General features: G+C 45.7%; 1 protein-coding gene across 1 annotated transcript in view; it reads right to left on the bottom strand.

The window, feature by feature from the left end:
- Positions 1–1,685: 1,685 nt before the first annotated feature.
- Positions 1,686–20,103, bottom strand: part of LOC107115253 — a 53,464-nt gene continuing 35,046 nt past the window's right edge. Inside the window, exons 19-27 of the mRNA XM_015416911.1 lie at positions 16,601–18,391; positions 14,933–15,013; positions 13,308–13,394; positions 12,354–12,448; positions 9,399–9,484; positions 8,824–8,890; positions 8,074–8,222; positions 3,601–3,756; positions 1,686–2,905 (exon numbers count right to left, since the gene is read on the bottom strand). Coding sequence (XP_015272397.1) covers positions 2,667–2,905; positions 3,601–3,756; positions 8,074–8,222; positions 8,824–8,890; positions 9,399–9,484; positions 12,354–12,448; positions 13,308–13,394; positions 14,933–15,013; positions 16,601–18,391 — 2,751 coding nt within the window. The 3' untranslated portion in view covers positions 1,686–2,666. The remainder of the gene's footprint in view (positions 2,906–3,600; positions 3,757–8,073; positions 8,223–8,823; positions 8,891–9,398; positions 9,485–12,353; positions 12,449–13,307; positions 13,395–14,932; positions 15,014–16,600; positions 18,392–20,103) is intronic.

The following is a 20,103-nucleotide window of genomic DNA, read 5'->3' as shown; positions in this document are numbered from 1 at the left end:
ACTGCTCTACTCCCTCCTCCTAAAATAAACCTGAGGATTTAGAGTCTATTTTTTCTCCCCTGCCAGCACCCTTGGGAGGACTTGCTATTTACATTCCTTTCATATATTAGGTAAGATAAAAATGCACTGTTAATGATAAAACTAGGAGATAGGAACCCTCAGGCTGGGGCAAGTGATGCTCTGTATTCTTGGTGCTTGGGGGGGGACAACAGTGGGAGGGCTTCTAGTGTCCTGGCCCCACTGCTGGACCTCCTGATGGCACCTGGTATTTTTGGCCACTGTGTGACAGTGTTGGATTGGATGGGCCATTGGCCTGATCCAACATTGGCTTCTCTTATGTTCTTAACTAATGACAGGATTTATATAGCACTTTGAACACACTAAAGTTGGTCAGATATATTGTCTTGTTCCAATAGCCCTGTATAGAAGGCTAGTAGTATTATCCATGTACTGTGGAGGGCACCTACTGTGTTGAGTGCAGAGGTAAAATTCAAAGCAGTGACTTTCCAATTCAGAGCTCAGTTGCTTAGCAACTATCCTGTATCTGTTGTAGAATACACATGGAGTACACCAGTGTAGTATACAGAGGTATCTATTTTCACCACAAATACAGGAATGTTTGAGCATGCAACAAACGACATGCAAGATTTGTACTGCTTTCTACAGGAAAGGTACAGTCCTCTCACCTTGGTGGCAGAGAGGTGGCATACAAATTTTGTAAATAAATACTAATAAATAATACTGGAAATTTGTCCTGTGTGAAACAGCCCACTAGAGTGACAGTGCTGGTTTGTGGCAGACCCAACAAGAAGAAATGAGAAACACCAGCCTGTAGCAGGTTCCTACTTGGGGTTAACCTGCTCTCAGAGCCAAACTAGATACTGTGGTGGCCCCCTACACCATTTGAGAGAGAAATTTGGCCATTTAAAAAGTGCTGTAACAGGCAGCAGGATCAGGCAATATTGCTTTTCAACCACATGCCTTTTCAAGTGCTGAAGAGTCTTTTCGGGTATTTGAAAAAGTATGCAGGGGAAAGCAAGATTGCCTGATCTCACTGTGCTGCAGGTGATCACAAGGGAAAGACAGATGGCAGAGAGAGTATAATGCAGTGGGGAAATCTTTCCTCTGTTCTCCTTTGAGGGGTGACTGGGAGCAGAACCTCATGTTATTATGAGGTTAATATCAGGTTCTTAAAAGCCTCAGACATCACTGAGAGTTCAGGGAGAAGGTTGGCAGACTAGAAAGGGTTGCCCTGTCTGCTACCTCTCCCCTGCAAATGTCCCCAGGCTACACTCCAGTCCTGGAAGTAAATGGAGAAGGCAGGGGGGTTAGGACTTGCAAGCAACATTTGCAGAGAATTATTACTGGGCACATGAAGAGTTAAATGCCTGCCATTTCCCTCTACCATCCTTACATTGTTTTAACAAATAGGGTTTCAAGAAGAGGCTCTGCTAAGGTTAAGCAGAGTGTGGCCCTCAGATACCAGCAGATGTTATGTTCTGAGCTCTCTCCTTGCAGCCTGCTGCATATATCTTCCGTATAAAGCACTCTTCTCGGGATTTCTGTTCTTTAAACCAGATTGTGGAAGTGTTCCTTGGACTGATACAGGAAGAGAGTCGCTGTCTTTCATTTTGTAACTCAATTCACTCTAACGCACTTTGAATGAAACCGCACAGACAGCCAATCGGTATTTTAATGTGGTGTTAATGTTTCTGCAAGAGATGTATCTGACAACTAAACAAGCCATACTGGCTCCTGCACCTGGCATTACGGTGCAGAAGGAAAGAAAAGCAGAACAAACGTGAGGTTCATTTAACCAGAGTGTGAATGCTCCATTTGTATTTCTGTACAGACGCTTTGTCGACCTTCAGCTCTCTTTGGGCCAGATATGTGCTATCCCTACATTTGTATGGTGCTGATCTCTCCAAGACACAATTACTCAGGGCCCATGGGGAGATCCTGAGCCTCAGCTGTCTTACCAACTGACGAAGAAAGATTTTGTTTGTATGGCAGCCCAATCTGCAAAAATCAGGAAATGGCACGTGGAATAAGGATAAGCATTATCATTTGCCAAATGCTGACAATGCTGTAACAGGCACAGAAGCAACAGCAAGTTTAAAAACTTGGCAACTCTTAGAGATCAATGGACCGAAAGAAACTGTTTGTTGATCCTATTCACAAATCATGCAAACATCTGTGAGGAATGAGTGAAACAACATGACTCCCCACCCCCACCACCGGAATAAAAATACAGTGTTAATACATATGTGCCTGGGAATGTATTACCCGAAGCCGTCCATTAGCTTGTGTGTACCACAAAGAGGGGGCTCTGACATACTTGGAGAAAGGCCCCAGGGGGGTTCTATTATACCACCCTTCTGCAAAATGACTCAGGTGCTTTTCTGTACGCCTCTGACACCATTGGTTAATGTTCCCTACCTCAGTACAGTGTTCCCTCAAGCTCCACTACTATCAGGGAGTAGGTGAAGTACATGCCTGAGGCCTAATGGATTGTTTCACAGACCAGAGCCTCTCTCCCCTTAGATCACTCTTCCTGCACCCTCAGGAAAGAGCAATTCCTAGAGTGTCCACTGGTTGCAATCAGGCGTAGTGCTTGTGTAGAGTCACATATGCCATTTCCGGGCTAAAAGGAATGAGCCAGAATGTCAGTCTTTCTTTCCAAAGAACTTCCTGAAGACAGATTTGTTCTTCTGGCGAGGTGAGGCGCCCTGGCTTCTCTCACTTAGAGTCTCTCGGACGCCACCAGGAGTGGCCATGAAGGAATGGCAGCGAGGCCGGAGGATAGCAGGTGCCTGCTCTCCAATGTACAATGTGACTGAGTAGCTGCTGCCAACCCCCAAGGGCTCTTTAGATACCGACAATGGGCTTATCTTCTGGTAGGTAGCTGAAAAAGAGAGAGAGAGTGCATGTTCGGCAGAAGGTAGCAGCAGCAATGCATTAGCAGAACAGACAATGGGCAGCAGGATTTCTCTCTAATAAGAGAGAGATTTCAGTTTAGCCCTCGGCGGTTGGTATTTTTGGTAGACTGGTTCTGATTCCAGGAGACCTATTCCTGCTCCAAATAAAGGCAGAGAAAGGGGATTCAACCAAGCCATCATCTGAGCTGAGGTTTACCTGGCCTCTGCTCCAGAACCAAAGCTCATCCTTGGAACTTGTAAAGGAATAAGGAAAATAAATTGCACACCTAGTTCTTTTTATTGGTGTATAGGATCAAATACACACCTTGACTGAGGAAGATACACAGAAGCAACCTTCAACTTCAGCGATGTGCATTTGAGGTTAAAAGTGTGCTGCTGACATCTAGTGGTGACTTGATGCAATAGACTTGTGACTGAGGAGAACCTTGAAAACAGCCTTCCCCCTCCCAGCAGGGAAAATAGCACAATGACATCATGCTTGTCTCAAAGAATGATAAGACTACATTTAGTCACACACAATTCAGTGGCACCTGATCAGAGGGACATGAATTTTACAACTGAAATGGAACAACATTAAGGGGTCAAGAAACTCAGAGTGATGTGATGTGCAGACCTTCTGCTCCCCTATCTAACAACTCCTTCACAGAGATCCAGGGTATACCTGAGGTGAAGGAATATGATCTCCTCTTGCTTGTCACAAGCCCACAGTCATCTTCCTGACACATAAAGGGATCGTGTGCCCTTGGAGACTCAGTAAGGGAGCACAGCTTTGGGCTTTGCTCTGCTGTATAAATGGCCGCAGATCTCTGATTGTTTCCTAAAAGGAGAGAAAAATTAAAAAATGTGTTACACAGGCTGAGCTTTAGGACTCCTTCCTTTAAAAAAAACAGGTTGTTGAATCACAAATTATGCATGTGTTTCACAGGTCCTGCTTCTGTGTAAAATATTCTATACTATGGCACAGTGTAATGTGCTACAAAGGAAGATCCCAACCCCATGATGCTATATCATTCCCAACAAATCTTTTTGTAGTATTGCTGTCTACTGGTTTAGACAGTGAGCTATTAGTGGACATTTTAAAACACTCCAACTTGATTTTAGCATTTAATGAAAGAAGTTCACGAAATTCACACACACACACACACACACACACACAGAATATTTCAGAATTGTTCACATTTGTATTTGGAGCAAATATGGCTTCTTGACTGGGGGCGCTTTCTAACGAAAACGTTACTTTGCCCCCCATTTTCCTCCATTGCTACCTCATCTTCCTCAGACCAAGATGGTAAAAGAGATTTCAGACAGCATTTAAAAAGAGGAGGGGAAGGGGGGGTGAGTCACCCCTTAAAGGAATGCACTGCAAAAGTCCCAGGTTAGCTTACTGAGGCAAAACAGGTCCTTCATACAGCTAATTTGTTGCCTGCAGGAGACGAAATCTGCGACGACAGCTCAGGTTTGCAGAGACAATGCAATATAAAGGAATAGTCTGGCTAGTTGGGCAACAGATACAGTTGGGCATCAAAGAGAAACATCACATCAAAGGTAGTTTGGGAAACCAAAGGAAAGAAGCAGAACACACAGAAGGAAAATGGATTAGACATTAGACAACCTGTACAAGAAAGGTACAAAAAAACCCACTGTACGTCAGCAGCCAGATTAAGGCAAAAAGTCTGTTTGAAACTGCCCTTTAGTTCAATCAAGCTGTTTTTCCCCTTGGGTTATGGAGACAGTCCATATCTACATTACAAGGACAATCTAGATGCCCATACCCCTCATATGAAGGCATGACCAACATCCTAATAAGCAAAGTAAAGTAAAGGACCCTTTTGTAAGTAGTAAGGATTCACTGCACATGCTGCTTCCCCAAGAGCCTTGAAGGCCAGATAATGGAGATGCAGAAGGATGAGGGCCTGGCGTGGGCTCAGGCTCACTAGCTCCCATGTCCCCTCTGCAATAACATCTTCACCGACGAAGTCCTCACAGGGCACTTCACTCACTTAGATGCAAGAAGTACATTACCATGGCAGGCCACAACTGTGATGCTGAAGGGGTGGTAGCCAATGTTCCCTCTAACCTCGACAGTGTTGTGAGCAGAAATTCTAACTTGTGAGCGTAAGAAGCTAGTAATGTTAAAGTTGTGAGTCTACATTTAACTATTGTGTAAATAAGTTTTTTAGAAGATTGCTTTCTTCAAATACTTTAGAAGCAGGAAACCAGCCAGGGAGGCAGTGGGGCCCTTAGATGACCAAGGGGTAAAAGGAGTACTGAAGGATGATAGGGAAATGGCTGAGAAGCTAAATGCATTTTTGGCCTCTGTCTTCACTGTGGAAGATGAGAAGTGCTTGCCCACTGCAGAACCACTGATTTTGGGAGGGGTGTTGAAAGACCTGAGTCAGATTGAGAGAGGAGGTGAGAAGAGAAGAGGTCCTACACCAGGCCCGGATGGCATACATCCGAGAGTTCTGAAAGAACTCAAATGTGAACTTGTGGATCTCTTGACAAAAATATGTAATCTTTCATTAAAATCTGCCTCCATTCCTGAGGACTGGAAGGAAGCTAATGTCACCCCCATCTTAAAACAGGGTTCCAGAAGAGATCCGGGAAATTACAGGCCAGTCAGTCTGACATCAATACCAGGTAAGTTGGTGGAAACTGTTATTAAGGATAGAATTAGTAGGCACATTGATGAACAAAAGCTACTGAGGAAGACTCAGCATGGGTTCTGTAAGGGAAGATCTTGTCTCACTAACCTGTTAGTGTTTTTGTCTTTGAGGTAGTGAACAAACGTGGACAAGGGGGACCCAATAGATGATGTTTACCTTGACTTCCAGAAAGCTTTTGATAAAGTTCCTCATCAAAGGCTCCCAAGTAAGCTCAATAGTCATGCGATAAAAGGACAAGTCCTCTTGTGGATCAAGAACTTGCTAATTAATAGGAAACAGTGAGTATAAATGGGCAATTTTCTCAGTGGAGGGTGGTAAGCAGTGGGGTACCACAGGGATCGGTACTGGGTCTGATGCTTTTTAACTTGTTCATTAATGATTTGGAGTTGTGAGTAAGCAGTTAAGTGGCTAAATTTGCGGATGACACAAAGTTGTTCAGGGTGGTAAGAACCAGGGAGGATTGTGAGGCACTCCAAAGGGATCTGTCGAGGATGGGCGAGTGGGCGTCAACGTGGCAAATGGGGTTCAATGTGGCCAAGTGCAAAGTGATGCACATTGGAGCCAAAAATCCTAAATATAAATATACATTGATGGAGTCCACACTGGCAGAGACTGACCAAGAGAGAGATCTTGGAGTGGTGGTAGATAACTCAATGTCTACAGTGTGCAACGGCACTAAAAAAGGCCAACACTATGCTGGAGATTATGAGGAAGGGAACTGAAAACAAATCAGCTAGTATCATAATGCCCCTGTATAAATCAATGGTGCAACCTCATTTGGAGTACTGTGTACAGTTCTGGTCACCACACCTCAGAAAAGATATTATAGCATTAGAAAAAGTGCAGAAAAAGGCAACTAGAATGATAAAAGGGTTGAAATACGTTCCCTATGAAGAAAGGTTAAAGCGCTTCAGGCTCTTTAGTTTGGAGAAACGACTGAGTGGTGACATGATAGAGGTTTACAAGATTATGCATGGGATAGAGCAGGTAGAAAAGAAGTACTTTTCTCCCTTTCTCACAATACAAGAACTCGTGGGCACTCCATGAAATTGCTGTCGCGTTAGAACGGATAAAAGGAAGTACTTCTTCACCCTAAGAGTGATTAACACATGGAATTCACTGCCATAGGAGGTGGCGGCGGCTATAAGCATGGATGGCTTCAAGAGGAAATTGGATAAGCATATGGAGTAGAGGTCCATCGGTGGCTATTAGCCACAAGGTATAGATAGGAGCTCTCAGTCTGGGGCAAGTGATGCTCTGTATTCTTAGTGCTTGGGGGGGGGCAACAGTGGGAGGGCTTCTAGTGTCCTGGCCCCACTACTGGACCTCCTGATGGCAACTGGTATTTTTAGCCACTGTGTGACAGAGTGTTGGACTGGATGGGCCATTGGCCTGATCCAACATTGGCTTGTCTTATATTCTTGTGTTCTTACTTCCATAACCTTGTAAAAATCTCAGAATAAATTCTTTTAAATTATATTTAAACTATATTTTAAAGAATAATTTAAACATTATAGGAGAAAACAGAATCAAGTCAATGTTCACCCACCCCTTTCCACTATATTGGTAGAGCTAGCCTTCGGAGGTCTCTTCACACATTTCCATTATATGGGTAGACCTGGCCTCCAGAGAACAACTATTCACCTCTTTCCAGTATATTGGTAGTGGAAGAGGTCTACCTGCCCCAGTCCACTATATTGGTAACCTGGCCTTGGACCGTCGCCCTGTGCTGAGCCTTAGAAAACATACCAGCACTTCGGGGGGATAGGGGACTCTTGCAGTCTACTTTGGTGTTTTTTGGGGTTTTTTAGTGAAATATGACAACCAGCATTACAGGTCAAATATAACAGAGGAGGAACAATCACTGTCAGAACCCTGCCTAACCTAACAAACAGGAAGTTGCTTAAATGTTATCAATCTGCCCAAACTACTTATTTATTCAAATATTTATATCCCACTTTTCCCTGTGACTCAAGGCAGCTTACAAATCATACTGAAAAGCATAATAGGGGTGTGCAAAAAAGAAACAACCAATTTTTTCTGGCTCCATTAAACCTATGGGGGCCATTACAGTCAATGGGCCCTATAAGCTATAAAAGGAGAATCAATCCAAGGGTATCTGGGGCTCTGAGGGGCTGTTTTATTGAGGCAGAGGCACCAAATTTGCAGCATAGCTGCTGGTGCCTTTCCTCAAACCCCCCCCCCCAAAGTTTCAAAAAGATTGGACCAGGGAGTCCAACTCTATGAGCCCCAGAAGGAGGTGCCCCCATCCTCCATTATTTCCAATGGAGGGGAAAATGCCTTCTCAGTTCACTTGTTGGCTGCACTGCCAGCTAAATTCCCTGTGCTGCCAGCTAAAATGTTGTGTGCCAGCACTCCCTAGCACAGCTTAGAGGGAACTACCAGTGCCACTGGTAGCTGTGGGTAAAGAGTGATTCCGGAAGTGACTCTAAACTCTGCACACTCACCTGCTGGTGCTGCTGCTGAATCCAGTGGGTCATTCCGAGTATCATAAGGCAGCTGCAGCTTGACACTTGACCTGGGTTCCTCTTGGCTCTTTGTTGTAAGGGGCTGATGAAGGCCCAGACAGTGGGAGGATCCAAGGCCAGGAATCACACTGGAAAGAATTGAAACAGCAAAAACACAGAGCTGGGTTCAAATCTACACTTCCACAGGATTGTGCTGCCAGTTAACATAAGGTTTAATCCTGGACAGTCTCTCCCACAAAGGTAAGGCATGCGAATTTGTATAGAGCACAGGACTGGTGCTTTAAATGCAGGGATCCGATTTGCTTGAGGCCTATGTGTATCTGAACAATTCCAGTAGATTGGGATGTCGGCATAAGGAAGAAGAGGGACTTGTTGTCACCAGTAAAACAGAAGAAAGGAAAACTGGAAGGAAAAACACAGTCCACTCAAATAGAAGCTCAAAGTGTTTTAGATTTACTAAGCTAGGCCTTTTTCAAGACAGAGAAACTGAAATATACACTGCAACATTGAAAAACAATTTCTCTCTCTTTGTTTTGAACACAAAGATTTAAGAATAAAGTTTCTGCCTGCCATGTTGGAATCTGAAAATTTACAAAAAGGGTCTGCTTGAGTAAAAACCTGCTTGCCAGTGAACAAGAGTCCTCAGCAGTACAAGTCAATCTCAGGAAGCTCAACAAACTCCATCCACACCCTCAGTAACTCCAGCCTAGCATTGCTGGAGACACTTACCTAACAGCAGAGGTTGTCCTTTGGGCGGCTTGGGATGCTGACTGGAAATAATCCACTTCAGGTAAACCTTTGAACACAGAAAAGTATGTGATGGAAAGTAGCCCTTGGGTGATGGGTTTGTTTTTTAAAAAATCATTCATTTGCAACAGTGTTTGCGTATCGAACCCATTTTAATGACTTATTTGGACCATCCTCTCAAACACATAACATAGGACCATTTCACAGTAACATACCTAGATATGCAGATATGCTCAACAGTGTTATGGGCTCTTTGATTAACATTCCTGTATAATGCATATACTTCCAAACACCTTTTACTTTCAGTGACAATGAACTGAGGACAGGTGACAGTCACATTCATATGAGACCTTGCAGTCAGTCTCTTGCTGATCTGCAATGTGAGCCCCAGCCTCCCATGTGCAAGTACCCCTGACTCCAGGTTTGTCTCAGTCACAATGAGACAAACAGCTGATGCTGGCCCTTCAGATACCTCTTGTTCCTGACTGACAGCCATTCCTTCCTCCCATTGGTCTACCAGTGCTCCCCACTTCTTCCTGAACAGTATATAGTCTTACCTGAATTTTGCTGCAGTTTGGTAACCCACTCTTTCATGAGTTGTTCAGTCAGAGCTCTAAGGAGATACTTGGAACCATCCTTCAACCTGGGAATGTGAAGAGGGTGGCAACAAACAGTATTTCAATGAGGAACTGATACAAAGTCCAGCACCAACCACATTCTCCAGCAGTCTGGGAAATTAAAAGGGGGAGGGGCTGTGGCTTAATAGTAGAGCATTTTCTTGGTATACAACAGGTCCCAGGGTTCAGTCAATGGGATCCCCAGTTTAAAAAGAGGATCAGTAGTAGGTGATGTGAAAGACTTCAGCCTAAGACCCTGGAGAGCCGCTGACAGTCTTAGACAATACTGACCTTGATGGACCAACAGTCTAATCTCTCTATATAATAATTCTGTTTTCGAGTGGCAACATTCCATGCACTCCCTGAGCCATTGGCCCATCAGCCGCCACTCAAGAGTACTCGCATGCCATTGGCCAGGTACTGGGTCTGCTCCTCTTCCCCGCCCACTCCCCCTTCAGCCACTGTGCCCTGTCAGAATTACTCATAAACGGCTTTCTCTCTTGACGAAGACGCTTTTCCTGCTTGCCTCTAGTGTGGGGCTAACTGTCCCCTCAGTGGCTGTTGGTAGGTGTCACGAAATGGCAGTTACCTGTGTTTGTAAGATGGCTGTGGTTCTTTGTTTAAAATGTTCCCCCATAAGGTTTAATTGAGCTGTAGTTTCAGAGAGGGGCTTGCAGGGGGATTACTCACTGGGTTGAATGAGGCTTCCTCATCTGCTGGCCTACAGTTCCCAGCTGCCCCAAGGTCAAAAAGTGTGGGAAAACAGGGACTGTCCCAAGGCAGTCTTCATCCCTGGGAGGCAGTAGAAATTCAGCCACTCCACAGTCAGCTGGACTGGGGAATGAATGGAAGTTTCCCTCTAGCAAATCTGATCCCTCCCTTGGGCAAGAGAGAGAGGCTGAAGTACAGCCAGAGGCCGGTCCAAGGGGAGATCCTATCCTGAGCCCACAACCTCCAGAGGTAGAGAGTATTGTGCGTAGGGAAAGAGGATTGTGTTTAACCCCTGCTGATTTATGCCCTGTTGGTTCATAGTGTGTGCTTACTCCTACAGTGTGTGTGTGCTCCATAACTGTGTAAATAGTTAAATAAATTCTTTAATTTGGGCTAATAAACTGTGTTGTGCTCTGACCACATAGTCTCCCCTGCTCTGCACAACACCAAAGGGAGGGGGTAGCCCAGGGAAGCAAGGAAAGGCCAGACCCTTCAGTTGCCAACTTTCCAGGGATCCCCCAAAGATCGGGGATTCCATCTCCAAATAGGGAGATTCGGCCAGAGGGGTCTCAGTGTCCCTCTAAAAAGGCAGTGACAACTCAGTGAGTGGCGGCAGCGAACTTAAGGAGTGAGTTACGCCCACAGGACAAGGGTGGAAGGCGAACAGCTGAGTTGTAAACTGGAGCCTGTTTCGCCACGGTAGGCAACCAAGCTTGGTTCAGACAAAAAAAGGAAACCCTTTGCAGGCCTTTGTGAGGAACTCATGGGGGCCAGTCCTGACTAGGGTTGCCAGCTCCAGGTAGGGAGATTCCTGGAGATTTTCTGGTAGAGTCTATGGAAGCCAGGGTTTGGGGAGGGGAGAGACACTTCCACTGAACAGAATGCCATACATCCCACCTTCCAAAGCAGTTATTTTCTCCGGAGGGGAGAGATCTGTGGTCTGGAATTCAGTTGTGATACCTGGTGATCTTCAGGCTCCAACTGGAGGTTGGCTGCCCTAGGCATAACAGTCAGTGCTTCAGAGCAGGGCCTGCTAGATCCAGGTTCTTGCTGTAGAAGCTGAGTGGGTAATTTTGGACCAGTCACAGACTTTCAGCCTAACCTACCTCACAGGATTGTTGTGCAAGTCAAAAGGGAGAGAGGAGAATGATGTAAGCTGCTTTGGTCCCCATTGCAGAGGAAGACTACTTTTCCTCCTGGGAAACTATTGTTACCAATCTCCAGGTGAGGGCTGGAGATCACTCATAATTACAACTGCTCTCCAGATGGCAGAGATCAGTTCCCCTGGAGAAAATGGTGGACTCTGTGGCAGTCAGGGCTTCAGAGCATGGAAGAGGCTGCAGTTGTGTGTGTGGGGGAAATGGAAAGCTGAAGAGAGAGGTGGAAATAAAGGTAGGTTGATGATTGGCTGGGAAGGAGATAGGGTTGCCAACTCCAGGTGGGTGATTCCTGGAGATTTGAGGGATGGAACCTGGAGAGGGTGAGGTTTGAGGAGGGGTGGGACCTCAGACAGGAACAATGCCATAGACTCCACCTTCCCAACCAGCCATTCCCTTCTGGGGAACCACTGTTACCAATCTCAGGAGAGGGGTGGAAATCACTCAGAATTACAACTGATCTTTAGGAGGGAGGGGGGAGGAGATGCAAAGCTGAAATCAGAGGGGCAGATAATGGCAGGGTGATGCTTGGCTGGGAAGGAGATAGGGTTGCCAACTCCAGGTTGGGAAATTCCTGGATATTTGAGGGGTGGAGCCTGGAGAGGGTGAGGTTTGAGAGGTGGGACCTCAGACAGGTACAATGCCATAGACTCCACCCTCCAAACCAGCCATTTCTTCCTGGGTAATAATTGTTGCCAATCTCCAAGTGAGGGCTGGAGATCACTGAAAATTACCACTGCTCTTCAGGTAGCAGAGATAAATTCTCTGGAGAAAATGGTGAACTCTGTGTCATTATACCCTGCTGAGTTCACCACAGCACATTGATGCTGAGTGCTCAAGGCCTTCACACTCTCCCAGAGCCTCTTTCTAGAGCTCGTTGTATTTATTTCCACAACGGCCCTTATTCCTAGCACAGTATAAGGCAGCTTCATGTGTATCTGTCCATGTGTTATGTGAGGAGTCCTTCAAATACCTCACATCCCCATTTTTGAAGCCACAGTAGGAAAGGAAACTTGGGGTTACTCACAGCAGTGTGAAGCAGTTGGTCTTTTTGGTGTACTCTGTTTCCAGGGCGCAGGTTGCTCCACAGAGATTCAGTGGTAAAGCCACCATGGAGCTCTGCTGTGCAAAGGAAAGCAAACGATAACGTCTCTGGAATTTGTAAAGAATTGTTTCTAAACTACTTTGCCAGCACAGTGAAGCATTTCAGGAGAACAAGAGTTCATCTGCCTTCCACTGTGTCCACCCCGCCTCTGGCTTATAACAAGGGAACAGTGACCAAGAGATAAGCTATTATCTTCAAAGGACTAAACTAGGTACAAGTTCTAATGACAAGGGAAGGCAGGTCATGAGTGCTGAAATCTGAACATTCTGGCAAGAGAAGGTGAAAGAGCTTTGCAGCTGGAAGAAAGAAACTACTTGAGACTGTTACTCTACATTTCTCTGATTAGTGAGCTATGATTTTCAGGGCAAGGCTGTCTCAGTGGCTGCACCCACACTTTGGAATGTGCTACCTCACTGCTCTTGTTGCTGCCAAGTGAGCTTGGCTTTATTCAGAAAGGCCTGTGTGGGTTTATTGATCTTTTCTTCTGCTTATGCTCTGTGGGGTTTCAGGTTTGCCCATTATTGCTAGAATTGGTTTTAATGCGATTATGGATTATTTTTTATTTATTTCAGCATTTATTATTTCTGTACACTGGTTCAAGATCTCCTTTGGCACAGAATGGGATAAGCAAGTTCTAATTTAAAAAAGAAAATCAGTAATACTTTGTACATGCATACTCCTGTCAGCACTAACAATTCAGGCTGAAGAAGCCATCAGATAAAGGATATAAAATGCTGGAGGCATGAATGAAGCAGACATCATAGAGAAACAGCAGGAGACAGAGGGAGTAAGTGTCTGGCAGAAGTCTTCCTACATTATACCAATTTCCACTTCTTATCCCCACCCCTCTGTGGATGCCTCATTGTACACAATTACCTTGAGAGTGTCTTTCTTGTCTTGATAGAAACACAAAGTTTGTCTCATCAGTACTGTATGGAATGTGTTCCAGGAGCGACAATTTGCCTAGGAGAACAGAATTAAAGATCATATCTGAAGCAGGCAAAACTTTGGGAAGATTCCCCTGTTCATGAAGATTCTCATGTGTAAATCCCTCTTTCTGTTGGGAAGAAAGTAGGGGGAACACCTTTCTCCTAAAAAACAAAAATAGGCAACCATTGCTTGAGAGGTTTTCTAACTCTCCAGAGCAGGAGTGCCCCTTGTTTCAAAAAGCAATGAAATAGCTGTATCAGGCAGGAATGGGGTATGAAGCCACAGGTGGTTGGGTAACAGCAGTATTATATATATGAAAGTCCCCTCACCGTAAATTCAACGCCCAGGCCAAACCGCTGGACCTAGAAACACCAAATTCAGGGAGAGCGCTTCTACAGTGGCGTAGATGCTCGCTAAGAAGGGATTTTTAGAAATACAACCCCTAAGTGGGTCAAAAGGGGTAAAATGTGCTCCCCCCATTGATTCCTATGCAGCTGCCAGGCTCTGATTGGTCAGCTGCAGAGCTCAGTGTTCTGAGGTAACAGCTACAGGAGTCTGCAGAGAGCTAATGACAGTTGAGGAAATCAGGAATGGCCAACAACCACCTGTGAGGTGCAGTAATGCTGCTGGCCCAGCCTCTCTGATGGCTTCCAACACACTCCCCCCACCTCCTACACCTAAGAGGCGGTTGTCTGTCAGGTGCAGCAGTGATTGCAGGGTGCTTAAAGCCACGAGGGAGCCCGCCCCAGCAGTAATGCCTTAGTGATCCTGCCAGCCCCGCCTCCACAGTGGCTTCTAATACTCCTCCCCCCTCCCCCTCATACACTGGACAGGCAGCTGTTAGGAGGAGGCAACTTAGGAATGTGGCAAAGACATTTGCACATAGTACTCCTGCAGGGCACTGAGCTGCGCAGGCCAAGTACCAGCAAGATCACCCTGAGGTGCGCAGAACAACACAGTCTCCATATGAGCAAAACAATCCAGGAACACAAGTAGAGAGGCCATCACTTTCATGGAAGGTGGCAGGAATTGACTTAACATACGACTGCTTCTTAAATGGACAGTTCTATGTTGCCTGCTCCAGAGTGAGCTCATCAAGCAGCCTGGTGATCCTAGCACCTGAGGGCAGAGGTCTACAGAGAGGTCCTTCAGTAGAGAAAAAAAAAGGTACGTATATCTTACTTCATTTTTACACTACAGTCTTCTCCACTAGAATTCCTACAACAAATGTCACATTTCAAACTTCACGTCATCAGTATTATAACTGGATTTACGGAACTTAAATACTGTAGCGAAGCACGGGTATCAGGCTAGTGTTAAGAATAAAATATGTACTGGAAAGGCCTTGAGCCATTTGCCCCACACATTGTGAAGCACACCTCTATGAGTTAATACAAGTTGTTAGGTGCTGATGATCTGTTACAGGAGAACACAAATGAAGTTGCTTTCTAGTGACATGTGGTGTATGTCCATCATTGTGTATTGATCCATGAGGACCTGATCAGTGCAGAGTGAAAGATTATCAGCTTTTCCCCACCATCAGACAGAACACCAGACAGCTCCGACAATACCTTTCTTCCTCCTGCCTGCAATAGGTGCTTCCTCTCCAGAGTTCCTTCCATCATCTGGAGCTCCAATTTACTGGGTAGAAGCTGGAAAGAGGCAGAGAACAATAAACAAAAGCCATCCCAGGGAAAGCATAAAAGCTGACCTCCTGCAACAGTGTCCCAATTATGAAGATTTATCAGCACCGGTCCCACTCAACCCACACTGAACAAGGATGGGTGAAATTTCTCCTCAAACTACCATTGTGCACCTGGCTTCAACTGTATTTCCCTTTTTTATAATCCCTGGCCAAGTCAATAATACCTGCATTTGTTCAGGCATGATTAAATTGAGTATCCCTGATGCTTGAACAAACAATTCATTCAGCTTGTTCAGTTACGCTCACTACTGACAACTAATAGAGCTACTTTTGGGTGTGCAGCCACAGTATTTGCATCCAGACTAGCACTCTGCCGCTTTAGCATTCCTTTTCTGTAATTAGCTGCAAGTGGAACTGAAATGGTGGTATCGCATAGTACTTTATATGGAGCTGTATTCCCCGTAAGAATCCAGCAGCGTCCGTCCCCCATGGCAAGATCCTCCTATGATGTTCACTTGATAGTAAAGCAAGTAAATCTCATTTCAGCAAAGGTTCCACTTCTCCCTGCAGTTGTCTCTTTACATTTTGGTACCTCCCTCTTGTTTCATGGTATAGCTGTGAATATTCCTGCTTAATTCAGCACTTTATGTTAACTCATGGTGGCCTGTCTGTTCCAGAATGGAGCTCTAATAATTCCTTTTTTCTTGGTGGAAGGAGGCTTTTATTACAACTTTTCCAATCGCAGCCCAAGTAATTGTTCATGCCTCACAAGTGAGCAGGAAGCAATTAATTGGCTGAGAAGCAGAAACTGTTTTGAACCAAAAGAAAAAAAGGAAAATGGAAAGGGACAGTAGCCCTGGGAAGCCCCAACAGCACTTTGTCAGTCCCCATGAACTAGCTACCACTGCAGTTGTATTTTAAGTAAAACAAACGAACAAAAATACCTCATAAACCCCCTGGGTCAAAAAAAGAAAAGAAAACAGTGCAGAAAACACTGAGATGCAATGGGCTGTCCATATCACCTTGATTCTGTGCAAACACTGAGTGAATGAATTATGTCTGTTCCAAACAAAGGGATGGATCCCACTGAATGTTTTCTGCAGATGAATTTCTGCCTGTGGGGCATGACTTCCTTGTCCCCTCCTGCCCCCCCCCCCTGCTGCAAACCAAAATGCTGTCTGGAGAAGAATTTCAAGGTACAGCAGGAGGGGAGGGGCAACGAAGTCATGCTTGGTGGGCAAAACACCCCCCGCCTTGCAAAAAATTATCTGTGGGATCTACCCCATAATAGCTGAAGTGGAAGCAACCGTTATGTTTATGCAGGAGATTTTGAGTTTGATTTCTACTGCCTGATGGCCATGAAAAAGACCTGTGTTATAGTCTTGCTAGAAAAACATTTGGTTAAGATGATGATAAATGTTGGTGGGTTTTTTTCTGTCTCTCTTTAAGTGAGGGACATCTTGATCTGTACCACTTATCCCTGAGCCATTTTGTCTATGATGTCTGGGAATGTGGGGGGGGGGGGGGACTGAACGTTTGGTTTTCAGACAGGAAAATCCTGTCAGAATGTGAATGGACAGAAAAGGGCTCTGACCTTGTTGACCCCTCTGCTCTCTTCCTGGAGCTTCAGCTGGCCCCCTGGGCAGATGCTCGACACCGTTCCCACAGATGCAACCTCTGTCCTCTCAGATGGCTCCGGGCAAGAAGGCAAAGGCGCCCAGCACTGAGTTGAACTGTTCTTCCTACCAAGTCTATCACTGGACCCTTTCCCCTCTTCTGAGCCCTGAAGTGGTTGGACAGAGGTAGGAAGCTTGAACTTGGCCACCAGCACATTCTCCGCTGCTGTCAGGATGATTTTCCCACTAGAATCACCTGGGCTTTGTGCTTTGTCTACCTTTCTCTCTGGGCCACAAGAGACACCTGCACTTCTCTTGTGCTTCTCCACATTACTCCATATGGCCTGCAGCTCCTCCTCTTCTTCTTCAAACAACTCATGGGCAGGGTGACAAATGTCTGTCCTTCCTGGCAACTTTGGTCCTTCAGCTGTATTTCCTCCTGGAGCCCGGACTAAAGCGTCTAGCCCTGAAGATGCTGGGATGCCTTCTTGGTGGCCTAGTTCACACTCAAACAGAGACACCTTAGTGGGAGATTTGAGTCCCATGTGATGCCACGGAGGTAGGATTTTTTCACAGCTTCCTTCTAACCCACCCAGGCTGCTTTCCTTATTTGGCATTGCATTTGCTGCAGGGTCCTTAACTTTGGCTGTACTAGAAGCTGCATCAACAGTGCTCCTATGTGTAGCAGGGGAGGGCTTGAATTTCACTCTAGAGGATTCTCCGACTTTGGCTGTGTGCTCAGTTGGCTCCTTTCCCTGCAACCCCTCACCAGTGCTGCCAGTTGTCCCCAGTTTGGCAGCTAGTCTGTCCCATTCCCAGCCTAACTGCTCATGCAGCACACTGACACGGGACAGCTGGTTCTGTCTGAAAACAGGATACTCATCACTGGGACTGCTGCAGCTCTTAGGACTCTTCCTGTCTTCACAAGGAGCAATACAATCGGCCTTCTGCTGGCTGTAGCTTGGGTTGCAACTCACCTCTTCAAACCATGTGCCTCTCTCTTTCTTGTGAAACTTACGGTGAACATCCCCTGTCCCAGGTGGCTTTTGGCATATGGCTGGCTGTACTCCTGGCCTTCTCTTCTGCAGGCTGGTATCATTTTCCTGCAGCTTTGCTCCACTGGTGTTCCACTGAGCCACTCCACTGGCTTGGCTTGCTTCCTTTCTCTCCTGTGCTATGTTGATGGTATCGTGGATGTTCCTCAATGCAGTGGGATCCTTAGGGAGCTCCAGGTTCAGGATGCAGCCCAGAGGAAGATGCTGGCACATGCTCATCTTCTCGGGAAGTGCCTGGGGGCTGCTGAGACTTTTGCCATCTCTCACAAATGTGCGCTGTCCAGATCCTTTCCCAATTGAGGCACATTCAACATCAATAGCCCGTGCCAATGGGTTCTTTACATAGTCCATCAGCTGCCTGAGCTGCGGGCAATGTGTCTGCAAGGTCTGTGCCTTTCTGCTGCACTTAGGGGGCCAGGTACTACTGCACTTCTTCTCTTGAACAGGTTGTGGATCACTCGGATCTGCTTTCATGATCCCTTGCAAGGTGAGCAGCTGGGCATCTTCTATTGTTCCTTTTCTGCTCAGGCTCTTCATGAGGGAGCTGGAGCTGATCTTTGGCAAGGTGTGGAAGGTGGTGGTGCCCCACCCTGTACTGGGAAGCGGGGAAAACTGAGTTCTGGTAGTCATTTGCTCCACAAGTTGTGCCATGGTTGAGCTTCTACAGACCATACCTTTATTTTTGCCCTCCTTCACATGCAAATAGGTGCTGACCTGCAGAGAGAAGGAAGCCATGGAGAATCACTGATACAAATACTCAAGGTCACTGGAGTTCAAACACCTATATATCCTGGCTAGCACTGCAACAAACTTTGTTCACACAATTATTTTTTGCAGCCATGCACTGATACATGCTCCTTCAGCCCAGCTTTTGCCCACACATCACACAGAGCCCCATCCATGCTACACAACAGTCAGTGAACTGAACGACCTAAGACATGTTCTGGGGTGCTAGGATCTCTTCAGTTTCTTCTACTGCAGTTCCAGAGTACCACAATCCAACTTTGCTGGACTTTTTGGGGAAAGGGGTACATAACCAGTTAGCAAAAGTCATTGAACTCCTTGCAAAGTGCACTCCGCACACTTCACCACAAGGTTCTCTGAAAAAGAGACTACCTATAAACCTCAGCATACAACAGTTTAGCAAAAGCTCAGGAGCCTGGCATGAGGGGGAAGGCAATGATAGCAGGTCATCACTACACCGCCACCCCCAGTGTGGTGTCAAGTAGTGGTCACAGTGCTGGACTAGGACTGGAGGGGGGGGAGCTGAATTAAAATCCCCACTGTTGCCCTAAGGAACCCCCCCTTCCACTGAGAATCATGTCTTTATGCCCCGGTATCCTCTGGCCTAACATGGTCAGAGGCGTGAGGAGGACTTCTATCTTTGATATCAAACCACAGATTCCAGGTACGCATCACCTTGGGCACTTGCAAAAGAAGTAGTCTGATTGCCACGAGAACTCTGGAGCACATTAATCAAGGTTCTTTTGCATGACTCTCCAAGAAGCCCCCAACACAGGCATTGAGTAATGACCCAGGTATTGAGGAATGACAACAACCTACCTTTCCAGAATCACCTTTACAATGCAGCCTTTTCAGGAAATATAGCTCAAAAATGATGGTCACAGTCACAGAACAGACCGCAAAAAGAAGAAACTCTGAGGTAACTGCGCTAGAACATATTTCAATAAACAATCACAAAATATATACAAAAATGTGTACAAAAATCATATAAATGCACAAGGTTGAAATGACAGACCAAGAGTCGCTGCTTTCATCCACTTTCGGAAGAAGAATAGTATCGAAACGATAGAACATTCCGAACCATCGCCACACCATTTTCAACTGCCTTGTGCATTTATATGATTTTTGTACACATTTTTGTATATATTTTGTGATTGTTTATTGAAATATTTTCTAGCGCAGTTACCTCACAGTTTCTTCTTTTTGCGGTCTTCTCAGGAAATATAACCATATGCATGGTCAGGACCATCTACCCAGCTACTGATCTACTATCAGCAAGTATTAGTCATGCTTGCTTACACAGGTATTCAGTCATCTTGACCAGACTCCTCTCCCCTTGTATCACCTGGATGTATCTCTTAGTAGTGTCCCTCACAAAAGAAGGTTCAAATTAGCCAATGGCAGCCACAATTCTGGCATTTCCCCACAATAGGGATATGGATTCTAACATTTCCCCAATCACAACAATCTTGCAATGATCCCCAGTCAATAGCATTAGTCTTGCAGGTACCCCTTGAATGATCTAAGACCTCCCTGACCCATCCACTTTGTAGAAGGCAGGTAAAACAAGATGCATAAAAAGGGACTATCAAACTCCATAATATCATAGTTGGTTCTGCTAACAAAGCTTCTTTCCACTGCAGACAGGAAACAACTGGATCTTTTCTTCAAGTATAGGCAGA

The sequence above is a fragment of the Gekko japonicus genome, unplaced genomic scaffold, assembly GCF_001447785.1.
Source record: "Gekko japonicus isolate JY-2015 unplaced genomic scaffold, Gekko_japonicus_V1.1 scaffold342, whole genome shotgun sequence".
Taxonomy (NCBI): Eukaryota; Metazoa; Chordata; class Lepidosauria; order Squamata; family Gekkonidae; genus Gekko; species Gekko japonicus.
The sequence above is the reverse complement of the archived record's forward strand: the minus strand, read 5'-3'. Positions and strand labels throughout refer to the sequence as shown.